A 20,443-nucleotide genomic window follows, 5' to 3' on the forward strand; every position below is an offset into this window, starting at 1 on the left:
AAACTGAGTGTATTATCTTCAGTACAAATTCAGGTCAAACAATTTCAGTCTGGGAGCTTTGCCTTCATACGCCAGTAAACTGTCAAAAATCTGGGTGTGACATTCGATGGTAGCATGAAATTTGACAAGCAGATTAGCAATGTTGTCAGAATGAGCTTCTTCCAACTTTGTCTCCTGGCTAAAGTTAGCCTTTTCTTAACAGGCACAATCTATAAAGGCTATTCATGCCTTTTATAGTTCAAGGCTAGATTATTGCAACGCTCTTTATGTTGGTCTAAGTCAAACATCCATCTCACATTTTCAACTTGTGCAATTTAAAGCACTGTGGATACCTGTTGGTTGCTGTAAAGTGCTATATAATAATGTTGATTGATTGATTGATTGATTATGTTTTTGTTTTCTTGTATGCTATTGCATACAACACTGTGCTAATGTTTCAACTGTAACGTTTTGCAAATAAATATTTTGTGTTTTGACTGTTTTCAAACCTCTCAGCAGATTACTTTCACTCCAGAACAATGTATGGAAATGTACATAAGCCTATGAAAGGCCTATGAATGAAATATTTTTTTTTCTTCAGTGTTAACCTGTATTGGTCAAACTGAAGTCACAGTGTCAAAACTTTTCACACAGTCAGCGAAACAGAAGTGTATGTGGACCAAACTGTGAATCATTGCTTTCACACAAAATGCTTTCAATGCTTACTTCCTCCAAAATCCTCCACCTGCAAAACATTATATATTATACTATAACACTGTGTCCAAAACTGTAAAAACACTGTAATGGAAATATGTCCTTTAGTGAGTCTTGTGAAATAAAGAGTCCAATCCAGACATCTTTTATGGGTGTTATTCTTTGCAAAGGGTCAGACAGACATACAGAGTGCAATTGGGTCAGACAGTCTGCAGAGTGTAAGACAAAGAGCCAGTGAAGAAACAGGTGACTTTATATTACTCAGCTATGTTAGTGAGGAAGGGAGTAGGGACCAACTGTCCTGAGATGAAGGCCTATCATGGACAGTCAGATAAGAAAAACTCTCCAACGAGCATCTTTCCCATGGGAAACTTCACCTAGCTGTAACATAATAAAATGATCAAAAACATTGGTCTGTAATAATGAAGCGTGCAGGTGAAACAGTAAACACAGAAAAATCTCAAATTTCCATCACAACATTTAAAAGTGAATGATGGCAAATGTCCATTTCTGCAGCAACCATAGTGAAATATAAAAATCGTAGCAGAATATTTTCTTCATTTTATATTTACCTTTATGAGCATAGAGAACTGTGTAGAGTTTTGAAAAAAAGGAGGCGTAGTTTTGAAAATGTGTGGGAGCAGTTGTAGAAAAAGAGACTATTCAACAGAGAATCAGTTTAATGCATTGTGATCAACATGACATAAGCAATTGATACTGTAGGAACAGCAGTTGTAAATAATCATTTGCCTAAATGTGTCAAAAGAATTCCAAATTGCTTTTATGATGTGCACAAGTGATTAGATGATGTGGAGGTTGAACAAGTAGTTTTGGGATTTTCAATTCTGATCTGAGAAAAGCAGCAAAGTGACTGAGAAAAACTGTATTCTGTTGTGGTACTGCAGAATCTCCCCACTACCTTGTGTTCTTTTGTCCCCCCCTTCCCTGTGTTTTCTGTCTGTCCTCCCTGTCTGTGTTTGTCTGGGCGTGGCTACACTCTCTGGCTCCAGTGGCGCACCTGGTCCTCATTCCACTAATCAAGCTCCTGCAGTATTTCAACCCCAGTCCTCCTCACATTCTTTGTCAGATTGTCAGCTAACCGCATGTGGTACATGCATCAAGGCCAACTGTCTACTCCAGTAAGATTCCTTGTAATTTCTGTGTCTCCCTGGATTAACCTGTTTTCCTCTGTGCCTAGGATCACGCTACCTCCTTGAACTCTGCTGAACGCCACACCCTGCTCTGCTCACATCTTGCCTGGACAAACTCCCCTCCTGTGTGTTCTCCATCCTGCCATGTTGGAACCTACCACCCGTCTTCGGTTGCACTTTTCAATAAAACCCTTTGTTACCCCTTCGAACTGTTCCGAGTCTGCCTTTGAGTCCTTAAGTCCTTAATTCTATAGTGAAATACTGATTTATAAGAAGAAATCAGTCATATTCAAAGAAAAAAGTTCATGTTTTACATTATGCTCCGTGTTGTTAGTGTTTTGTAGGTCAGTGTGTTATGAGTAAAAATCGAGTACCGTCATGTTTGCAGAACTTTGGTATCGACTTGGTACCGAAGTATTGGTTCCCCTGACATCCCTAGTCCCCCATTCCACAAGCAGCATTGCACCAATCACTGTAGAGTTTTCTGTGATGAGTGTTTTTCTCACATCACTTTGATGAGTTAAAAGCTGTTTTCAGTGTGTCAAATTTTCAAAAAATCTGTTTCAATGTTTTAAAAGCTTTGACATTATTGCCATGGGTTCAAATAAACGAGTTATGGCCGAACTTGGCATCCCATCACTTCCCCATATGAATTTTGATACCAAATTAAGGACAATAATTAAATACTGACAACATAAAAACTGTGAAAGTACATTTAACTGACGCTTTTATCCAAAGCACTTACAATTACTATACATGTCAGAGGTTGCATGCCTCTGGAGCAAATAGGGATTAAGTGTCTTGCTCAGTGCGGAATTGAACCTGGGTCTCTCACACACAAAGGAATGTGTCTTATCCATTGCCCCATCACCACCCCAAATTAAAAACAAAATGAAACTGTGACTGGTGGTTTTGCTTTCTGACAGCTGTGCTGCTGCAGAGAAAAGCAACACTTGTAACCACAGACATCCTGCTGAAATGATCTGTCCATACTTGTGACCTACACTAATGACAGCTTCAGTTCTCTCACTTCTGAATATCCTGTGTAACGGTCACCAGAATTATCTGACATCAACACCATGTCTAATTCATGTTTTAAAAAAAATGGCTTTTCTTTGCAACTGGTCATGTGTTGTAAGTGTTTGACGTAGAAGAATTGACCAATGTCTTTATTGTATTTCATGTTTTACCATATTTAGATCTCTGGAGTTCTTCCTCATCCCCACTGTATAAGAGCGGTAAATGAAAAAGTTTCTCTCACTCTTGCTGCTTGAGGATTTTAATTAACTATATTAGATTTGTTCAGCTTTAAATAAAAACAGATTGTTAATTTTACAATCGAAAGACAGTTCCTGTAAGACTCTTCTCTGAACTGCCTCAGCGTCTCTTCTGAAGGTATGGGTCTTCTTTGGGATTGGTGAACAATTTTAGTAATAATTTAATTATAAATGATCAAATTGGAGATTAATAGAGAAACGCTAAAATTTAACCCTCTCAATATGAGTAATTATATGTCAACTATATGATGTGTTGCTGATATGATTTAATTACATTCAGTTGGTGGAAAATATTTATCAAATGTGTTTGATCTGTATGGAAGCCTTAAGCGGCCATTCATACTTTTAATTTACTCAGTTTCCTGTGATAACGCATTGACTGAATTTGTTTTCTTGAGCTCTGAAGTTATACAGTTCCCTCCAAAAGTTTTGGAACAGTAAGACAAATTCCTTTGCTTTTGTTGTTCACTGAAGACATTTGGGTTTAAGATCAAAAGATGAGTATGAGACAAGAGTTCAGAATTTCAGCTTTTATTTCCTGGTATTCACATCTAGATGTGTTAAACAACTTAGGACATATCACCGACACACCCGGTGCGTCTCACACAAAATACCTACGCTTTGTCACTCTTTCTCAAATCGACGGTATATGACGCCCTGAGATTTTAATTTCTGATTGGCTGGTAGGTGGCATTAACGCTGACAGTAGAAAACCTCATTCCGTATGTCTGCAACTCCACCATTAATTGTATATAGTGGCACAATTTGGTGGCCTTTATCTCTTACTTGCGTGAGAAATACAAGGTGTGGCGTGAGAGTGTGTGAACTGAGTGAAATGCGTGTCTCACAGTATATGTGTAAGACTTGAGAGCCCTGCACCGTACATTTACTGCCAGACTGATAACTTACTACTAATCTTTTCCTCTGCCAACTTTTGCCGTCACTTTTTGCCGCGTGCTCCCTCTCATTCGCACACCCACAAACCCGCTACATATATAACCTGTTTGGCTGTTTTACATATCCTACTTATTTTCATCATTTAATGTTTCGAAAGAAAATAGTCTAGGGTGAGGACTAACCAATGTGCTTGGCATAAGGAAACATTAGCTGATGTTTGTGTAAATTTCCCAAAAGTTTCTGGTTTTGGTTTTGAAAAGATTTAAAATAAATAGGTAATATACAGAGATGGAAAGTAACGAATTGCAATTACTTGCGTTACGGTAATTGAGTAATTTTTTAAACTGCAATTTTACTTTTACTTAAGTATGTTTTGTTTGAAATATTATGCTTCGCTACATTTTCAATCACAGACGTAACTGAGAAAAAGAAAATCATGTTTGCGCATGTCTCATACACAGGACTGACCGTGACCCTTGCTGCAGAGACTCCCCAGCTTAGCACATGGATCATGCCCAAAACAGGAGCGTCAGGCTATATCCAGGCAGAGGGAACGGTCGGGGATTGTTCCCTCTGGCTGGGTGAAGCCAGACGCTCCTGATTTTACACACGATCAATGCTGATACGGAAAAATAGAAATGAATGGCAAAAATGGCAAAAATAACGTGTAAAATATTATTAAGAGGAGCCAAGCTGCCCCTGACTCTCCCATAGTTTGCACCCTGCTTGTGCCACATGTAGTAGAAAATAAGTTTTCATAGTTTGGTAAAAGGCTTTGCTCAAATTAGCCAAAAAGACATTGCATGATGTTGCTAATGTTGGTTGGCACTAGCAACCTGATGGTAACTGGTTAATTATGCTTAGGCCCATGTTAATTATAAATTAGTTATGCTGACACCAATGAATTCCAATTAAAATGACCACCTTTTTGAATGTAAATAGGGATACAACTTCATATGCAGTCCTGTGTTTCCCATTTTCCCAGTCCAGTAGCCGTAGTCTAATCTGTTCCACCACAATATCAACATGAAGTGAAAACATTCTCAAAAGTTCTCATAATAACATAAAAGGTCTCTAACATCTAACACAACTAAAATCTGGCTTGTGACGACTGTGATTTAATAAAATAAGTAGGCCTAGGTATTAAATCAGTAAAAACAAGTTGTTTTAGGAGGTTAAAAAAGTCACGTAGGCCCTCCACGTTTTTTGTACAAGTTGTGTACTGTTTCTGCTGCTCCATGATAAAAGAAAAATGTTTCTGCTGATACCTGCTCAGAAAAAAACACAAGAAAACTGGACTCTGATGGTAACTTGTTTTAACAAGCTAGATAAAAGGTAATGCCCTGGCAGTGACAAATAGCTTTGGTTTAATATTTGATTTGATTACATAAATGTTTAAGTTGAGATTTTATTGCTACTGTGTAAAGGGAAAACTGCTGGTAAAAAGCACATTGTTTGTTTAAAGTGTTCACAAACCGCACGTTATTGAACTTTTGTGTGTATAGCAGTAAATTTCTATTAAAAGTGCGCAATGCACTACTTTAGAATTCATTATTCAATTTTACATATAACAACGTGATTAATCGCAATTAATCACAAGAAAATCATGCAATTAAAATATTTTTGTACTCTCTCCACCCCTGCTTTGAGGCCCCATGCTGAAAACTAAAGCTTGACCTGACAAGACAAATGTTCAACACACCTTCTTCAATCCAAAGAATTATTTATTTTAACTTTTATTGCTGAGGTTCAAACTGAAGAAACCAAACTAATGTTTGATGGTTGTTTTTCTCCCTTATGACCTAAAGACACACAGTTTGACGATGACGTCTATGAAGATGTGGTATCTCTTGTTCCTCGCTGCCTTCCTGCCCATTGTTCCCACAGTGGCTGAAGTTGTTGAGTCGGTGTCTGAGTGTGACCAGTTTCTCCTTGAAGCAAAGCCACCACAGGTCCCAGGCATCTTGGAGGGCGGGAAAATTACGGACCAGAATCGATACAAACCCATATGCCAGACTTTGGAAGACGAGAGAAAGTTTCTGACGCTCTACGACACCAAGAACAGGATCCCAGTGTTTTCTGCTTTAAAGTACAGAGGGGAAGGAGAAGGAAAGACCTCAAACGAGTGGATGATAGAGCCACAGGTAGAGCCATTTTTGTTGTTAGATCCCAAATTACCCCTGTCCAGGAGGTACTGGTCCACCTCTCCATCTTAAACGGTCCGATCCTCCAGGCCTGTGGGTATTACCCTATTAGGTATGACTGGGGACTGTTGTAGAAGCTTCTGTATTCAAAAGTCTGAAGTGTCTTCTGGTTTTGTTTGCTGTTCAAATCCCCAACTCAGGAATGTGCCGATGATCCCGATCCAAGCTTGGTGCCTTGACATCAGCCGAGGAATAACGCTGATCTATCTCCTGCTTATCCGTATATTCTCTCTTCATTTTGTCTTTGGTGTAATTGTGTGTGTAAGTTGGCGTATGTGTGTAAGCCAGGATGTGTCCATGTTTGGTCCTTCCACTTCTCAGTTTCCGTCCCTGATGTCTTCACCCAAACTCAGCAACTCTTCACACAATTATTTAACCTTTACCATAGTTGTTCTTACTTAGACCATATTAATTATTTTACCATGAAATTATCATTTTAATTAATTTATGTTCATTATCAATCAGATATCCTCTTTTTCAATCATCATCGCATCATATTTATGCCAAATCATCTTTTTTCAGTCATTAATTTCATTGCTTACAGCATTGCTCAGCTCTTTGTTATGCATATTGAAAGAAAGAACTTTACACTTCCCTTTACTCACTGTTGTTGCCAAAGGGAGAAAGGCTCCAGCTTTCTCCTTTTCGACTTGATAACAAAAGCGTGGGGATCGTATTTGACACCTGCTCTAACAGTACCACTAAACCAGTGAAGTAATCATTATCATGCTGCATACAACAACTACTTTTACTGTCCTTTTTACAAAAGATGCATGTCAGATGCTTGTCTACCAAATGCTTGTTTAACCCAGGTTGAGCTCTCTCACGTTAAAACAACTCTAACTGGTGAATTTATGGTTTTGCAGAGACTCCAGGCTGCAGTGCAGTCGCATACACCTCACTGCTAATCTATAGAAGGACACAGAATGACATTGTATAATTATTAATTAAAATTAAAGGATAAGGCAGCTGATATTCTATATTTTTATTACACCAACATCACGCAACATACTTTCTGACTTCTCTACTCTTTCTTTGGCTCCTAAATCTTTAGAAACATCTCACAAATATATCATTTAATTTTTAAAAAGGCTAAGTTATTTCCTTAAACAGCTTTAAGGTTAAGTTACTGAAACAGGAAGAAATAGTTAATTCGTTAGGGACTATTTTCAGCAGTGGATGAATTCACATTTGGTGCTTTAGTGAGTATTTGGGGCAGCAGGACGGTGTATGTGGGACTGAGTCAGAGTAAACTACGGTGTGTGTGTTCATGCTAATAAAAGGAACATGCAACAATGCTCACTGATGTTTTTAAATGGTTTTGGTACAATAACGGAGCTCTATGGCTCAGAGGACGAAGAGATCAGGCTGAGCCTTTCCATGCTGCTGTAATTAAATGCTATTTTACTACACATTTAATTTACTTTACTACTATCCTGCCTGCATCAGTAACTTACATCTTTAACTCCTACAGCTTGAGAATGAAGAAGACAAGAACAAGAACATGGTGGATGTAGAAAGAGACAGGACCTACAACAACCAGGCTGGGGACAATGATTACAAAGACCAAAAAGGGTTTACCAGGGGCCATTTAATTGCAAGCTCTTATGGGTTCCAGATATCTGGCAAAATGTCCACCTACACCCTGACCAACATTGTTCCACAACAAAAAACATTCAACAAGGGAAGCTGGTCCAAAATGGAGAAGTGCGTCAAATGTATTATAGACCGGCACTGTACCAACAATGGTGTTACTGAAGCCTATGTGGTAACTGGAGCACAACCCAACAACAACAACAAACAACTCAATAACAGGGTTAATATTCCTGACACGCTCTGGTCAGCATTCTGCTGCTTTGACTCCAAAAAGAAGAAATGGATCGCAAACGCACACTGGGGCAACAATGATCCAGAAATTTTATCTGAAAAGAAAACTCTGCCAACTAAGACTCTGGGAGAGCTCAAACAACAACTGGGGATAGATGTGTTTCGTGAAACACAGTGTCCTGAGACTGTGTTCTTCACAAACGTTGACAACTGCCCATGCCCCCGCTCTGCTTCAACCACTTCGTCCCGTCACAATTAAAATCTTCCCCTTTCACACCCACATCTGGCCATCTCACCATGATATTTTCCCCTCTCACTAAACATCTGGTCCATTATATCTAGCCCCACCACATCTACATCTGCCTCTGTACTACATCTGTGAGTACAGATGTGTCGGTGTGGTTCTACCTGTATGAGGAAGAAAAATACAACTCTGGTGACAAATTGGGACATTCACACAAAGTCTTTAATCTGCGATTATTCATTATGTTTAATTACTGAAGCTTTAAAAATGAATCAAAAACATGTACACATGTATAAAATGAACTAATCTATATTTTGCATCACCTTAACTATAAAAATGATTCAATGCAGAATTAAAAACCTGAAAATTATTATACATATTATGTTTTTTACATTTTACTGTACTTTACTTTTTGTTTAATTTCATTTTTTCTTTATTGTGAATTAAACTGAGCTTTCAACATCTCATTTCTTGAATTTCTTGTATAAAGAGAAGTACAAAATACAAAATACTGCTTTTTTAAACATGTCCCTGTTGGTCTCCAGATAATTGCTGAACCATACACAGCATGTCAAGCTGTGCAGTGTGAATCAGTGTAAACTGGCTACAGCCTATTTATCCTTCATTGATCTCTTTTGAATATAATACATTAAGACTTTGTCACAAGCTGTGACGGGCTGTGATGGGCTGAAGCGGTTGGGTGTGAATGGACCACCTTATATAAACAGGGGTTGTGAACATGTGCCTCGTGTTAGTGTTGCTATAAGTTTGATGCGTTATTTTTCTTTTGTTATTTTGGATTGAATTATCCATGTACTGCCGACCATGGTCAATAAAATAATCACTTCTGTAAACATATGATGTTGGAGTCTGCCTACCTACCACCTTCCTAGCCACTCTGGCCAGGCTACGCCACACAAGCCCTTCATTTACTATGGTCCAAGGGCACCATCTAGTGTCCTTTTTGTATTTTCCAATGTGAAGCTGGGTGATGACTGGAGCAGAGATTAGAACAAGAAGTTATTAAATCAGCAAACTACTGTCAGTTGTAAAATAAAACTGCTTTGGTTATTCTTGTTTGGGAAAAATGCCCTTTACTTTAAACAGACTGCAGAAAATTGTTGACAGATGACTGATAACTGTCAGCCAGGCTTTATTACAGTATAGAAAAACATTATTAAATTTACTATGATCCAAAGTTGGTGTTGTACAGGATTCTGAGTAATGCTTGTTTTTTCATGAGGATCAGAGGTTTTAAAGGAGTAAACCAGAAAGTATTAATGAACTGATTTGATTCTCATTGGAAGTTTTCCAGAGTTTAATTTGAAGGTGAATATGAATCTAAAGTTGGTTAGTTGAAGTTAAAGTTCACATTCACACACTCATCCTAAGTGCTCAAACACAAACTAAGGGTGCTTTCACATCTGGATCGTTTTATTTTGTTCCAGAACAGGTACTTTGTTCCGAATCAATTTAATACGTCGCTTGTGTTCACACCGCACTGTTGTAAAGCGGTCCAAATCGCACACCCTTCCAGGGGTCTTGGTACTTACGCCATTACGTCACTACCTCATGCGTGCAGGTCGCGCTTTCCATTGGGGAAAATCTCCATGAGAACACACCACACAAGAACACTGAAGTCTACAAGAGGGTCAGTGATAAAATGAAAGACAGGGGTTGTGAACGCTCCGTCGAGCAGGAAAGGGAAAAAAAACTCCCAACAGCAGTAGGCCTACATAATACATCCACAACAACATACCGCAACACATTAGCAAAATACACTGCCGAAGCTGTTGAAAAGCGATCTTTTGGCGTCGGTTGCCAGGCAACACATTGATTTGATCCGGTTCATGGGCCGGCTGTGTTCTCACTGCAAACAAACCGCTCCAGGGTTCGTATGGAATCGAGCCGAGACCACCTCTTCTAGGCGATCTCGGCTCAGTTCACATATTTCCAAATGAACTGAGCCAAAAGGGAAACGCCCCCTTGTGTCGGAACATCTCCAATCAATCCAAGTGTGAAAGCACCCTAACATTCACACACTGGTGGAACAGCCACCATGGCAATTCGGGGTTCAGTATCTTGCCCAGAGACACTTCGACATGCAGCCTGGAGGAGCCGGGATTGAACCGCCGACCTTCTGATTAACGGGCAACCTGTTAGTCAATGTGTTGAAACCAAACTGTCATTCATATATGCAAACTTAAGCTGTTGATACACGGGACAACTTTTTGAGCAATGTTGCTGGGCAATGTTGCTAGTGGCAAGTCCGACTATGTTTTGAACGGAGAGCGGTTGTGCGGGGAAGGGGATTACGGTAGTAATCTTTACTCATTACAACGTTGCTCTGCAGGATTGCTCTAAAAGTTGCTCCGTGTATCATCAGCTTAAGAAGGGATGAAAAAGGTCACATGCTTGTGAACCAAACCCCTGTAGGGGGTCCCCAGAATAAAATATGTGCACCATTTCAGTTGCATTTGCCCCTAAAAATAGATACGGGGAACCAGAAAAATGATTTATGAGCACAGTGTGTGAGTAAGGTCTATGACCTACCATGTTGGCCTTTCCTCCTCCTCTATCTATCTATCGCTGCCTTTGAAATTCACGTAACGTAACCCCCACTGTTACTCAGCCTGCCTATATGTTTAGAGTGAGCATGAGAGGAGAAAGAGAAAGAGAAAGAGAGAGAGCTCATTGTTCACAGCTTCAGGGCTTGTCAGCAACTACTGAATTGTCCCTAGCAAAGTTGAAATCAAAACATTTAGATAAGCTATCAGTGTTTTCAGTTTCTAGTCAGTGTATTTGAACAGATTGAAACAGACTGTTTATCCTACAATCAAAAGACCGTTCCTGTAAGACTCTTCTCTGAACCCCGAATGCCAGTGTCTCATCTAAAGGTATGGGTCCTCTTTGGGATAGTTGGACACTTTTAGTAATAATTTGATAATAAATGATCAAATTGGTGTTGAACAGCGAGACACTTACCTTGAACCCTCTCAGTTCCGATATCTGATGAATGATTGAGCGGTTTTAAGTCAACTATATGATCTGTTGCTGAGATGATTTAATTACATTTAGTTGGTGAAAAATATTGAATGGTATCTGATCTGTATGGAAGCCCTAAGAGGCCACACATTCGTACATTTTCCATGTGGACCAATCGCCGAGACGCACACACTCATGCGCATGCTTTATTGTGAGGATGTGAAACATTTTCTTCATAGTTAATTTGTTGAACAGGATAAAAAAGACTTAAACCCCATGTGAGGATCAAACACACAACCCTTAGATTCAGAGTCCTGTGTTCTACAGATTGACCTAATCCAGCACACTGACAACCTGTCTTAACCACTATATATCATTTGTTTTTGTTTTTTCTTGAGATCTCAAATTATTTATGTCATTATGTCGGGAAAACAAAGGTTCGTTATCTTGAGAAAATTATCTCAGGTAAACAAATAAAATTCATGAATGAATGGCTGCTTAGGGCTTCCGTAGATCTTCTAATTTTACTACACCATTTGTTGCTAACAGCATATATTTGAATTTGATTAATTCCAAGGCACTGCATCCTGTTGCATCCGTTGTTACAGTTACTGATTTAACTTTAATTCATTGCTTGAGGTGTTGATGTGTATTTGATCTATTGATATACTGTGAATTGAGGATTTGCTTTACTGTAAATTAGAGTTTTGTTAAATTGAACACTCATAGGAGGCTTTAACATAATGTTGAACTGTACTTAAATGGTAGAGACCAGTCTGACACTTAAGTCGTACAGCATCAGTCAGCCGTCTTCAAGTAAAATATCCAAGCTTTGAGGGGGTACTGGATAGGAACTACTTCACTACTTAAAGGCCCATGCCAAGGGTCCGGATACCAGGGTCTTCACTTCCAAATTCCTCCACTGGTGTTCACATCATAATTACACACAAGCTGAAGGAGCACACACACATAGAATAAATATGTAAATAATAAATTATTTTTTAATAAATGCTGTATTCCTTGAACATTTTTCACTGTGCTACTAAATTTCTTTGTGTTATAGGTCATGTGCTCTTTGGGAAAACGTTTAATATAAAGAGCCCTGTAAATTACTGTTTGATTTCCTCTAGGACGGAGTTGTAGTAACAGAGGTGAAGCAGAAATTTTGTTTTTGTGCACTCGCAAAGTATAACAAATGTATGCAAACAAATTTGGATGGGAGGGGTAGCTTGTTTTTCTTGTATTTGCAGTGTGGAGATAGTCAGTCCTAGAATTACCAGTACAACAGGAAAAACGGTTTTATATACTTATTTTCATCTCGTTATGTTTCAAAAGAAAATGATGAGGACTAGCCAATGTTTTTGGCAATTGTAACATTGACTGAGGTGTCTGTAAATTTCCTCAAAAACAAACTGTAATGTTTGATGGTTGTTTTTCTCTCCTCTCACCTATAGACACACAGCGTTTGATTTTATCTATTGCTCCTCGCTGCCTTCCTGCCCATTGTTCCCACGGTAGCTGAAGTGGTGAAGTCGGTGTCCCCGACTGTGCGGAGTTTCTCCTTGATGCATAGCCACCTCAGGTCCAAGGTATCGTGGAGGATGGGAACATTAAGGACCAGAACCAATACAAATTCATATGTCAGACATATATAAGAAGAAAGAGAAAGCCAGGAAGTGCAAGCCTTCACACACAGAACACATCAACTCTTTGGACAGTAATATGAAGTTCACACGAGAATTTGTTTGGTCATTTGGCCTTCCTGGACTGCGCTGTACACATTGAAGAGGACAGGAGCCTGCAGATCGGTGTTTACAGAAAACCCACACACACAGACCAATACCTACTGTTCGATTCCCACCACCCACTGGAGCACAAGCTAGGGGTCATGAGAACACTGCACCACAGAGCGGAAAACATACCGACAAGCGCCCAAGCCAGAGAGAAGGAACAGAACCACCTGAAGGGGGCACTTACAGCCTGTGGATACCCTAAATGGACCTTTGTGAAGACAGCCACAAGATCCAAGAAGAACAAAACTACAGGGCAGGAGGAAAAGAAGGTCAAACGCAACAACATTGTGATTCCATACATGTCTGGAGTATCAGAGAAACTCAGGAGGATTTTCAACAAACATAACATCCCTGTGTTTTTTAAACCCAAGAACACACTAAGACAGATGCTGGTACACCCCAAAGACCGCACACCCAAACACAAGAAAAGCAATCTAGTGTATGCGGTCCAATGCAGTGAGGAATGCACAGACCTGTATATTGGGGAGACTAAACAACCACTACACAAACGCATGGCTCAACACAGAAGGGCCAACTCCTCAGGTCAAGACTCTGCTGTCTACTTACATCTGAAGGACAGAGGACACTCGTTTGAGGACCACCAGGTGCACATTTTAGACAGAGAAGATGGATGGTTTGAAAGAGGTGTCAAGGAAGCCATCTACACCAGGGTTGAGAAGCCGTCATTGAACAGGGGAGGGGGTCTACGCCACCACTTATCCCCCACTTACAATGCTGTCCTTTCATCACTTCCCAGGAAACTCAACAAACGTAACCTATTGGCCTCAGGTGAAGATACCAACGATGGTCGTTCAGTCTTGGCCTCAGGTGAAGATACTAACGATGGTCGTTCAGTCTTGGCCACAGGTAGTCTCAACGACTGTAACGACTGTCGTCACAGCAACAAGGAACACTAACGAACCAGCGGTATCGATGACCCGGGCCAACAACCCCACTGAGGTTAAATAGCTGAGTTTCCCTGCCAGTCAGTCAGAACTGAAGAAGTCCTTTGGATGAGGGACGAAACGTCTTCCAGTATCTTCAACCAAGTCCAGTTGAGCTTGATTTTAACCTTCGTTGGATAACTATGACCTGGATGACTGAGAATCTTCATAGACAAGAGAAGGTTTCTGACGCTCTACAACACAGAGAACAAGATTCCAGTGTTTTCTGCTTTAAAGTACGTTCAAGGGACTCCTTTGAAAGAAAGAGCCACAGGTGTGTTTTTCTTATTGACTAATAAGAAACGAAATAAATAATTACTGCTGGTCCATCCCAACACATTCTCACTCCCAACTTGTCACATATTGACGCTTGGTCAAGGCCCTTTGGCGTTGCCTTTTGATGACCCAGGTGCCCCTTTAACGTCATTTATTGATGTTTAGAGCTCTGCGGTCAAGTTAGCAACGCTTAGCAACAACAAATCCGGTGAAGTTAGCAAAAATAAATATGCAAAGTCCGGCTGTCAAAATAAAGTGTTTCAAAACATCGCCATGACAATGGTAAATTTAAAAAGAATTGCATTGCATTAATAGGAGTGTTCATTTCAAATGCATCCACTGCATTGAATTTATTACCTTACAACCCTAACCCAGTATTCTGACTAGCATATAAAGTATTAAGACTCGTGATGGAAACTGGATTAACTTGAAGTAAAAATTGATTGCTTAAAAAACAAGGAATGTCTTTATAGCACCACCTGGGGCATAGTTTTTAGCTGTTTTTTGCCGTTCATAAATAGGCAATGAATGTGCTTTCTTTTGAATTAATAACTGTTCTATCTGGAAAGATATAAGCAGAGTTTCTTGCATGGCTGGTAGCAGGGGTCTCGCCAAAATTTGATCCACAACTACAGTGCAAATAACATAGGATGCTTGCAGCATTCACACCCAATAAGGTGAATTATTTATTATATCTTTTATTCTTAGATTCAGGAACATCTTAGTCATCACCTCCATCCACACCACTAACCCCATCCAGTGGGAGTTTCCTCTCTGTGTCCATCGGTAGCAGTGACAGTGAAACATCAAGACAACCCAAGCGAATCAGAAGTGATGAAGAGGCATTGCAGAGTTCTTCAGCCACAGATGTAAGTTTATCATCAAATGTCTACATATGGACGGTTTAGATAATTTCTAAATTGTTATTGTTGTCACATTTCTGAATTAGTTAATGTTCTTGACTTTAAAATAAATAAATGATGTAATTTGTCATTTGACAAATAATAAGATACAAAAAGAGCATGACGTTACTTTCAGAATAATCTGGACTACTTTCTCTTTCAAATTTGGCTTGACTTAACATCAGCAGCATGGTATAATGATGATGTCTGAAACTAGTGTCCTTTACTAGGTTTACATTAAAACTGCTAAATATACCTGTGGGAGGAGGGAAATATTTTAGTCCTTTTTTAAAAATTGTTTTACGTACATTTGTTTTACGTGTGTTAGTTGTTTGATCAATTGTTTTGTACTAACAGGTTCCTATTTAATATCCCACTAAATGTGGCTATTGATAGACAGAGCCAACTCCAGGCCAGATTACCCGGCCTTTAACTTTGGGTATCACAAGAATGTCAAGTAGAGTCAGGGTATACCCTCTAATTCTATTAACTGACTCTCTGTTTCAGAATCACCCTAAAACTAATGCCTGACTTTTATTTAAATTATCAACAAATTGTCGCATGTGATTCCTTCTATTTGGGGATATCGCAGTTACATTTATTTATGTCTCTGTTATTGGTAAGGAACAGTTTTACGACAGCCAAAGAGGCTCTGGATTTCTGGCATGGCGGCTCAAGGCAATTCAGAGAAAGACAAAACTTCTGTCCAAGGAACCGAAAACGCAGACAACGGGAGGAGGTGGTCCAAGAAATGAGAGGGAGCTGCCTCAGATAGGTGGTCAGTTGGATGAAGAGCTTTGTAAAGAGGTCATATCCTTGATGAACCACATCAGTGACAACGAAATCATCCTGCAGAAGATGAAGCAGACCTTTGAGCACAGACAGCATCTCATCCACAATCCTGATGAATCACACACCGTACTTAGTGTTTCTGCTGGACACTAAAGGGCTGGTAAGTATTTGCATCCTGTTCTGTAACCACAATTCATAAATGTAAGCATGGCATTTGATTTTAACCAAACATTTTCTTTCATTTCTCAGTCAAGATTTTAGCCTCCTCGATCTTTGGACTGGAAACAGCTGCCAAACTGCTTAAGAAGCGGCATACAGCCTCCAAAGGAAAGGTGATAAGAGAAGCAGACAGTCTTACTCCCACCATGGTATCTTTCCTGCTGCTCCTGCACATGATCAGCCTCAGCCTACAAAAAAGAGAATGCAGGTCAGCGCAGCTCAGGCCACGGATCATCTAGTTGTGTTTCACAAGGTATGCACCGGGTCACAGAATATGAGGAAAGTGGGAAACACAGCAAAACCTTACGAAAACATGATGTAACTTGATATGTAATTTTTCCCACAGTCATGTCTATAGTCTATGGTATTGATGTTGACACCACTAAAGAAAGTCCAAAAGTGAAGGAATTGAGAGTCGAGTTCAGGAAATAAGTTCTTAAACAATGCACACATGCAACATTTGTAGATCAGTGCACCTGGTGCAAACAATGTTTCTGGGCAGTAGTTAGAAGAAATTAACTAACTCTGTTTCACAACTGACAAAGTACTTTCTGTGAGACATATTGAACAACTTGAAGAGCAGTCCTGAGAGGAGCGGTCGAATTAAAACTTTATAGACTGAGCAGGAGGATGGGTACTTCGTGGGCGAGCTGAGCATATGACCATATAAAGAAGTCTTAAGCATGCTGCCGTCAGCTCGTTGCAAAAATAGAAAAAGTTGGAAATCTCTTATAGTATAGTCTTATTTGACATGTACGTATTTTATATGAATTTTATGTGAACTTTCCCCCGCACATTTGATGTTAAAACTTCAGCAAGTATTTGCAGAAGCACTCCTGGTCTTTAAATTTTTACATGAAATAAATGTTTAACAGTTTGATTTAATGTGTTTATTTTTGATTATGGACAGCACGGTGGTGCGGTGGGTAGCACTGTCGCCTCACAGCAAACCCCGGTTGCCCCGGCCTCTCTGTGTGGAGTTTGCATGTTCTCCCCATGTCTGTGGGTTCTCTCCAGGTGCTCCGGCTTCCTCCCACCGTCCAAAGACATGCGGCCTATGCTGATTGGTGACTCTAAACTGCCCTTAGGTGTGAGTATGACTGGTTGTTTGTCTATGTGTGGCCCTGCAATGGACAAACAACCTGTCCAGGGTGTACCCCGCCTTTCGCCCAATGTCAGCTGGGATTGGCTCCAGCCCCCCGCGACCCTGTACGCAGGATAAGTGGTCTGTTAGTCAATGTAACGTGTTGAAACCACATTGTCGTATAGCCTCGTAAACTCATAAGGTAGATGTGTTTGAACAAGCAAACCCCTGTAGGGGGTCCCCAGAATAAAATATTTGTGATTTTAACATGTAAATGAAGCTTTCTGGTGTAATCTGAGAAGAAAATAAAGGTATTTTTGGAACTGTTTCTCATTGTTCTCATGACTGGTTTCAGCTTCGACGACGTATCGGCTGCAACATTAGGTTTAGGATCAGGGCTCTACAGTGCAACCATTTCAGTTACAATTTTATTTATATAGCGCCAATTCACAACAACAGTTATCTCATTGTGCTTTTAGGGTAGGTCTAGACCAGACTCTCATTCAGTTGCTTATGCCCCTAAAAATAAATACATGAGAACTAGAAAGATGACAGACTTGTGCGAGTAACGTCTACAACCATCTCCATGGAGGCGAGGATGCCCACATTTACAAAATGAGAAAGGCCCCATGCATCTCCAGCAGGCGGGACTAAAACCATGCAAGTAGAGAAAAATCAAGGAAATGTGTTTTTAGAGACATGAGACGCTCTTACTTCTGAAGCATGACCTGAAGCGGCGTCCATTTTGATGACAGCAGCAGAACAGCTGGATCAGCTGTTAGTCGGATTAACAGCTGGAGAGACTTTTGGTTGAGTTTGTGTGTTTGCACCGGTTTGCACACATGTACACTGTGCTGACACTAAAAAGACTCTCAAAGTTCTCATAGCAGAGCAGCATGTTTTCTCTCTGTAGCTGCTAGCCAACCTGTTTAACACCTGCACATGAATAATTAGGCTCATAGGCACAGTGCTTATATTAGGCCTACTCTGCATTTAAATGTATTGATTCTGATTATTATTGAGTAGCCCAGAATATGAGCATGGTGTATTTTCATTCATTAGACTGAATATTTCGGGGAAAATGAAATGATGTAGGCTAACTCATTTCAAAGTCGACACTCAGTTATAGACTTTCTATTTATCTATTTTATTTTTTATGCTGATTATAACACCACTGCATACATTTTATTTGAAAGTCACATCATTTGTACTCATTTCAAACCAACCCCTTTTTTGTTTATCAGCGCTTTCATTCATACATTTTATCAGCTTTACTCTCAAATAAGCCGGCTGCTTTCATCAGATGCAGTCTGTGAGATCAGCTGGATGTGCAGGCTTTCTTTCAATTTGCTTGCTTCATTAGAGTCTTAAGTGCAGTTTAGGGACTTGTCCGACTCCTCACTTGTTCAAGTTTTATTGACGTCTATTTGGACTAAACACTCAGGAACGATCAGCCTCTGGTGACGGAATAGAAATGATGACAAATGATGTCTAAAGTTCTTGCTGACAGTCTCTCTGACTTTAACTGTCTCCATAATAAAATTTGATGGGAGAAATAAAAGAGAGAAAAATCTTTTGAGCGTGTTGCTTTGGCTAATTACCGTTACTCACACCTGTGGCCTATCCAGCAATCCACTCGCTCAGTGAAATATGGCGGCTCATCATCCACCCCTCGCCAGTTAGTCAGTTCACCTTCAGTGGTAACCAATGCTACGGCTAAGTCTTGCACTTAAATTAGAGTTTTTTTGTCTTGTAGTTTTTCAACCGGGAATTAATGACCTTTTGTATGTGCCTTGTCCTAGTCTGCTGAAAACGCTGCCTGCCTGTTCAGAATTGTATTCTGGAAGACGCTGCACACATACTGCGAGTCCGTCCTTTGTTTCTACCTGCTTCAGCCTTCTCTTCATACAGAGCAAGTACTCTACTCTGTGTTGACATTTTTATATCCAGTAAAGTTAGTTAGAATCACTTCCTCGGATTTTATGTATCATAGCAACTAAAGCAGTCGAAAAAAAGCTGCCCGCTAGCACTTCCTGCTGGACGTTTTCAGGAGAGCAGCTGCCGTTTTCAGCTGGCAAAAAACGCTTTGGTGGACACCGGCCCTAATGCTTTGGATACGTTGTTAATGTCATGTGAATTGAAACTCACTCAGTCTGGATGTCAGAGGCACTTCGCTAAGTTGAAAGTGTTTCCTCCTTTAGTCTGAAATTTTGATGGCACTGTTTGCATGATGTTTTTGTAAATTTATAATTAGCCTACTCCCTTTCTTTTCAACGACTTGAGGTGGAGATGTTTGCTGCAGCTGCACTCGTCGCCCTTTTTCACCTGTTGGATCCCCAGTACTTTTGGTACCTAAAAAAACAGGTACTTCATAAATTTAGTATGGACTTGGCCGAGCCTCACTTCTTGGCTTCCCTTACCCACCCCAAAGGAATTTTGATACCAAATTAAAGACAATATTTTAAACATTGACAACATCAGAAAAAAAAAATTATAAATATACTTTGGCTGTGACTCTGCCCAAAATGAACTGTGAATGTTGGTTTCTGACAGCTGTGCTGCTGCAGTGAAAAACAACACTTGTAACCACAGACATGCTGCTGAAATGGGTGTGTCCATACTTGTGACGTACACTAATGAAGATCTCGTCTTCAGCTGAGACTGAGCTTCCTGTTGGACCTCACGCTTCTGTATTTACAGTAAAGTGTCACCAGAATTATCCGACATCAACACCTTTTTTTTGTACCAGTCATTTGCACCAGGCTTACTGGAAAACAGCTATTTTGTCACATGTTTTAAGTTTTAACATAGAATAATTTAGCTTTGACCAATGTCTGAACTGTATTTCATATTTTACCATATTTAGAAGCTCTCTTGAGTTCTTCCTGATCTCCACCTGTATAAGAGAGAGGGACATGAACAAGTGTCTTCACTCTGAGATCTCTTTTCTTGCTTTTAAGATCTCTATAGATTAGACTCTTAAATTTTGATCTTTCTTTATTTCTTGATAGACATTTTTTGAAGACAAACAGAGAGGGAAGTTTTTGTTACCAGTTAGCATAGTATTCTTAGCAGCTATTGGCTTTGTGCACTGAGGATTTCAATAATTCATACTAGATATTTTCAGCTTTAAGTAAATTCATTCTACAATCAAA

The 20,443-nt window shown here is 39.8% G+C and overlaps 1 protein-coding gene across 1 annotated transcript; it reads left to right on the plus strand.

Moving 5' to 3' along the window:
• Positions 1-5,793: 5,793 nt before the first annotated feature.
• On the plus strand, positions 5,794-9,135 carry LOC119913009 (endonuclease domain-containing 1 protein-like). Its single transcript, XM_038732318.1, has 2 exons — positions 5,794-6,162; positions 7,697-9,135. The coding sequence occupies exons 1-2, from the start codon at positions 5,797-5,799 to the stop codon at positions 8,306-8,308; spliced, it is 978 nt and encodes a 325-aa protein (XP_038588246.1). The 5' UTR covers positions 5,794-5,796; the 3' UTR covers positions 8,309-9,135.
• Positions 9,136-20,443: the final 11,308 nt, after the last annotated feature.

Source organism: Micropterus salmoides, unplaced genomic scaffold (genome assembly GCF_014851395.1).
Source record: "Micropterus salmoides isolate LMB-PRFRI ecotype aquatic unplaced genomic scaffold, ASM1485139v1 Ms_hic_scaffold_2, whole genome shotgun sequence".
Classification (NCBI taxonomy): Eukaryota; Metazoa; Chordata; class Actinopteri; order Centrarchiformes; family Centrarchidae; genus Micropterus; species Micropterus salmoides.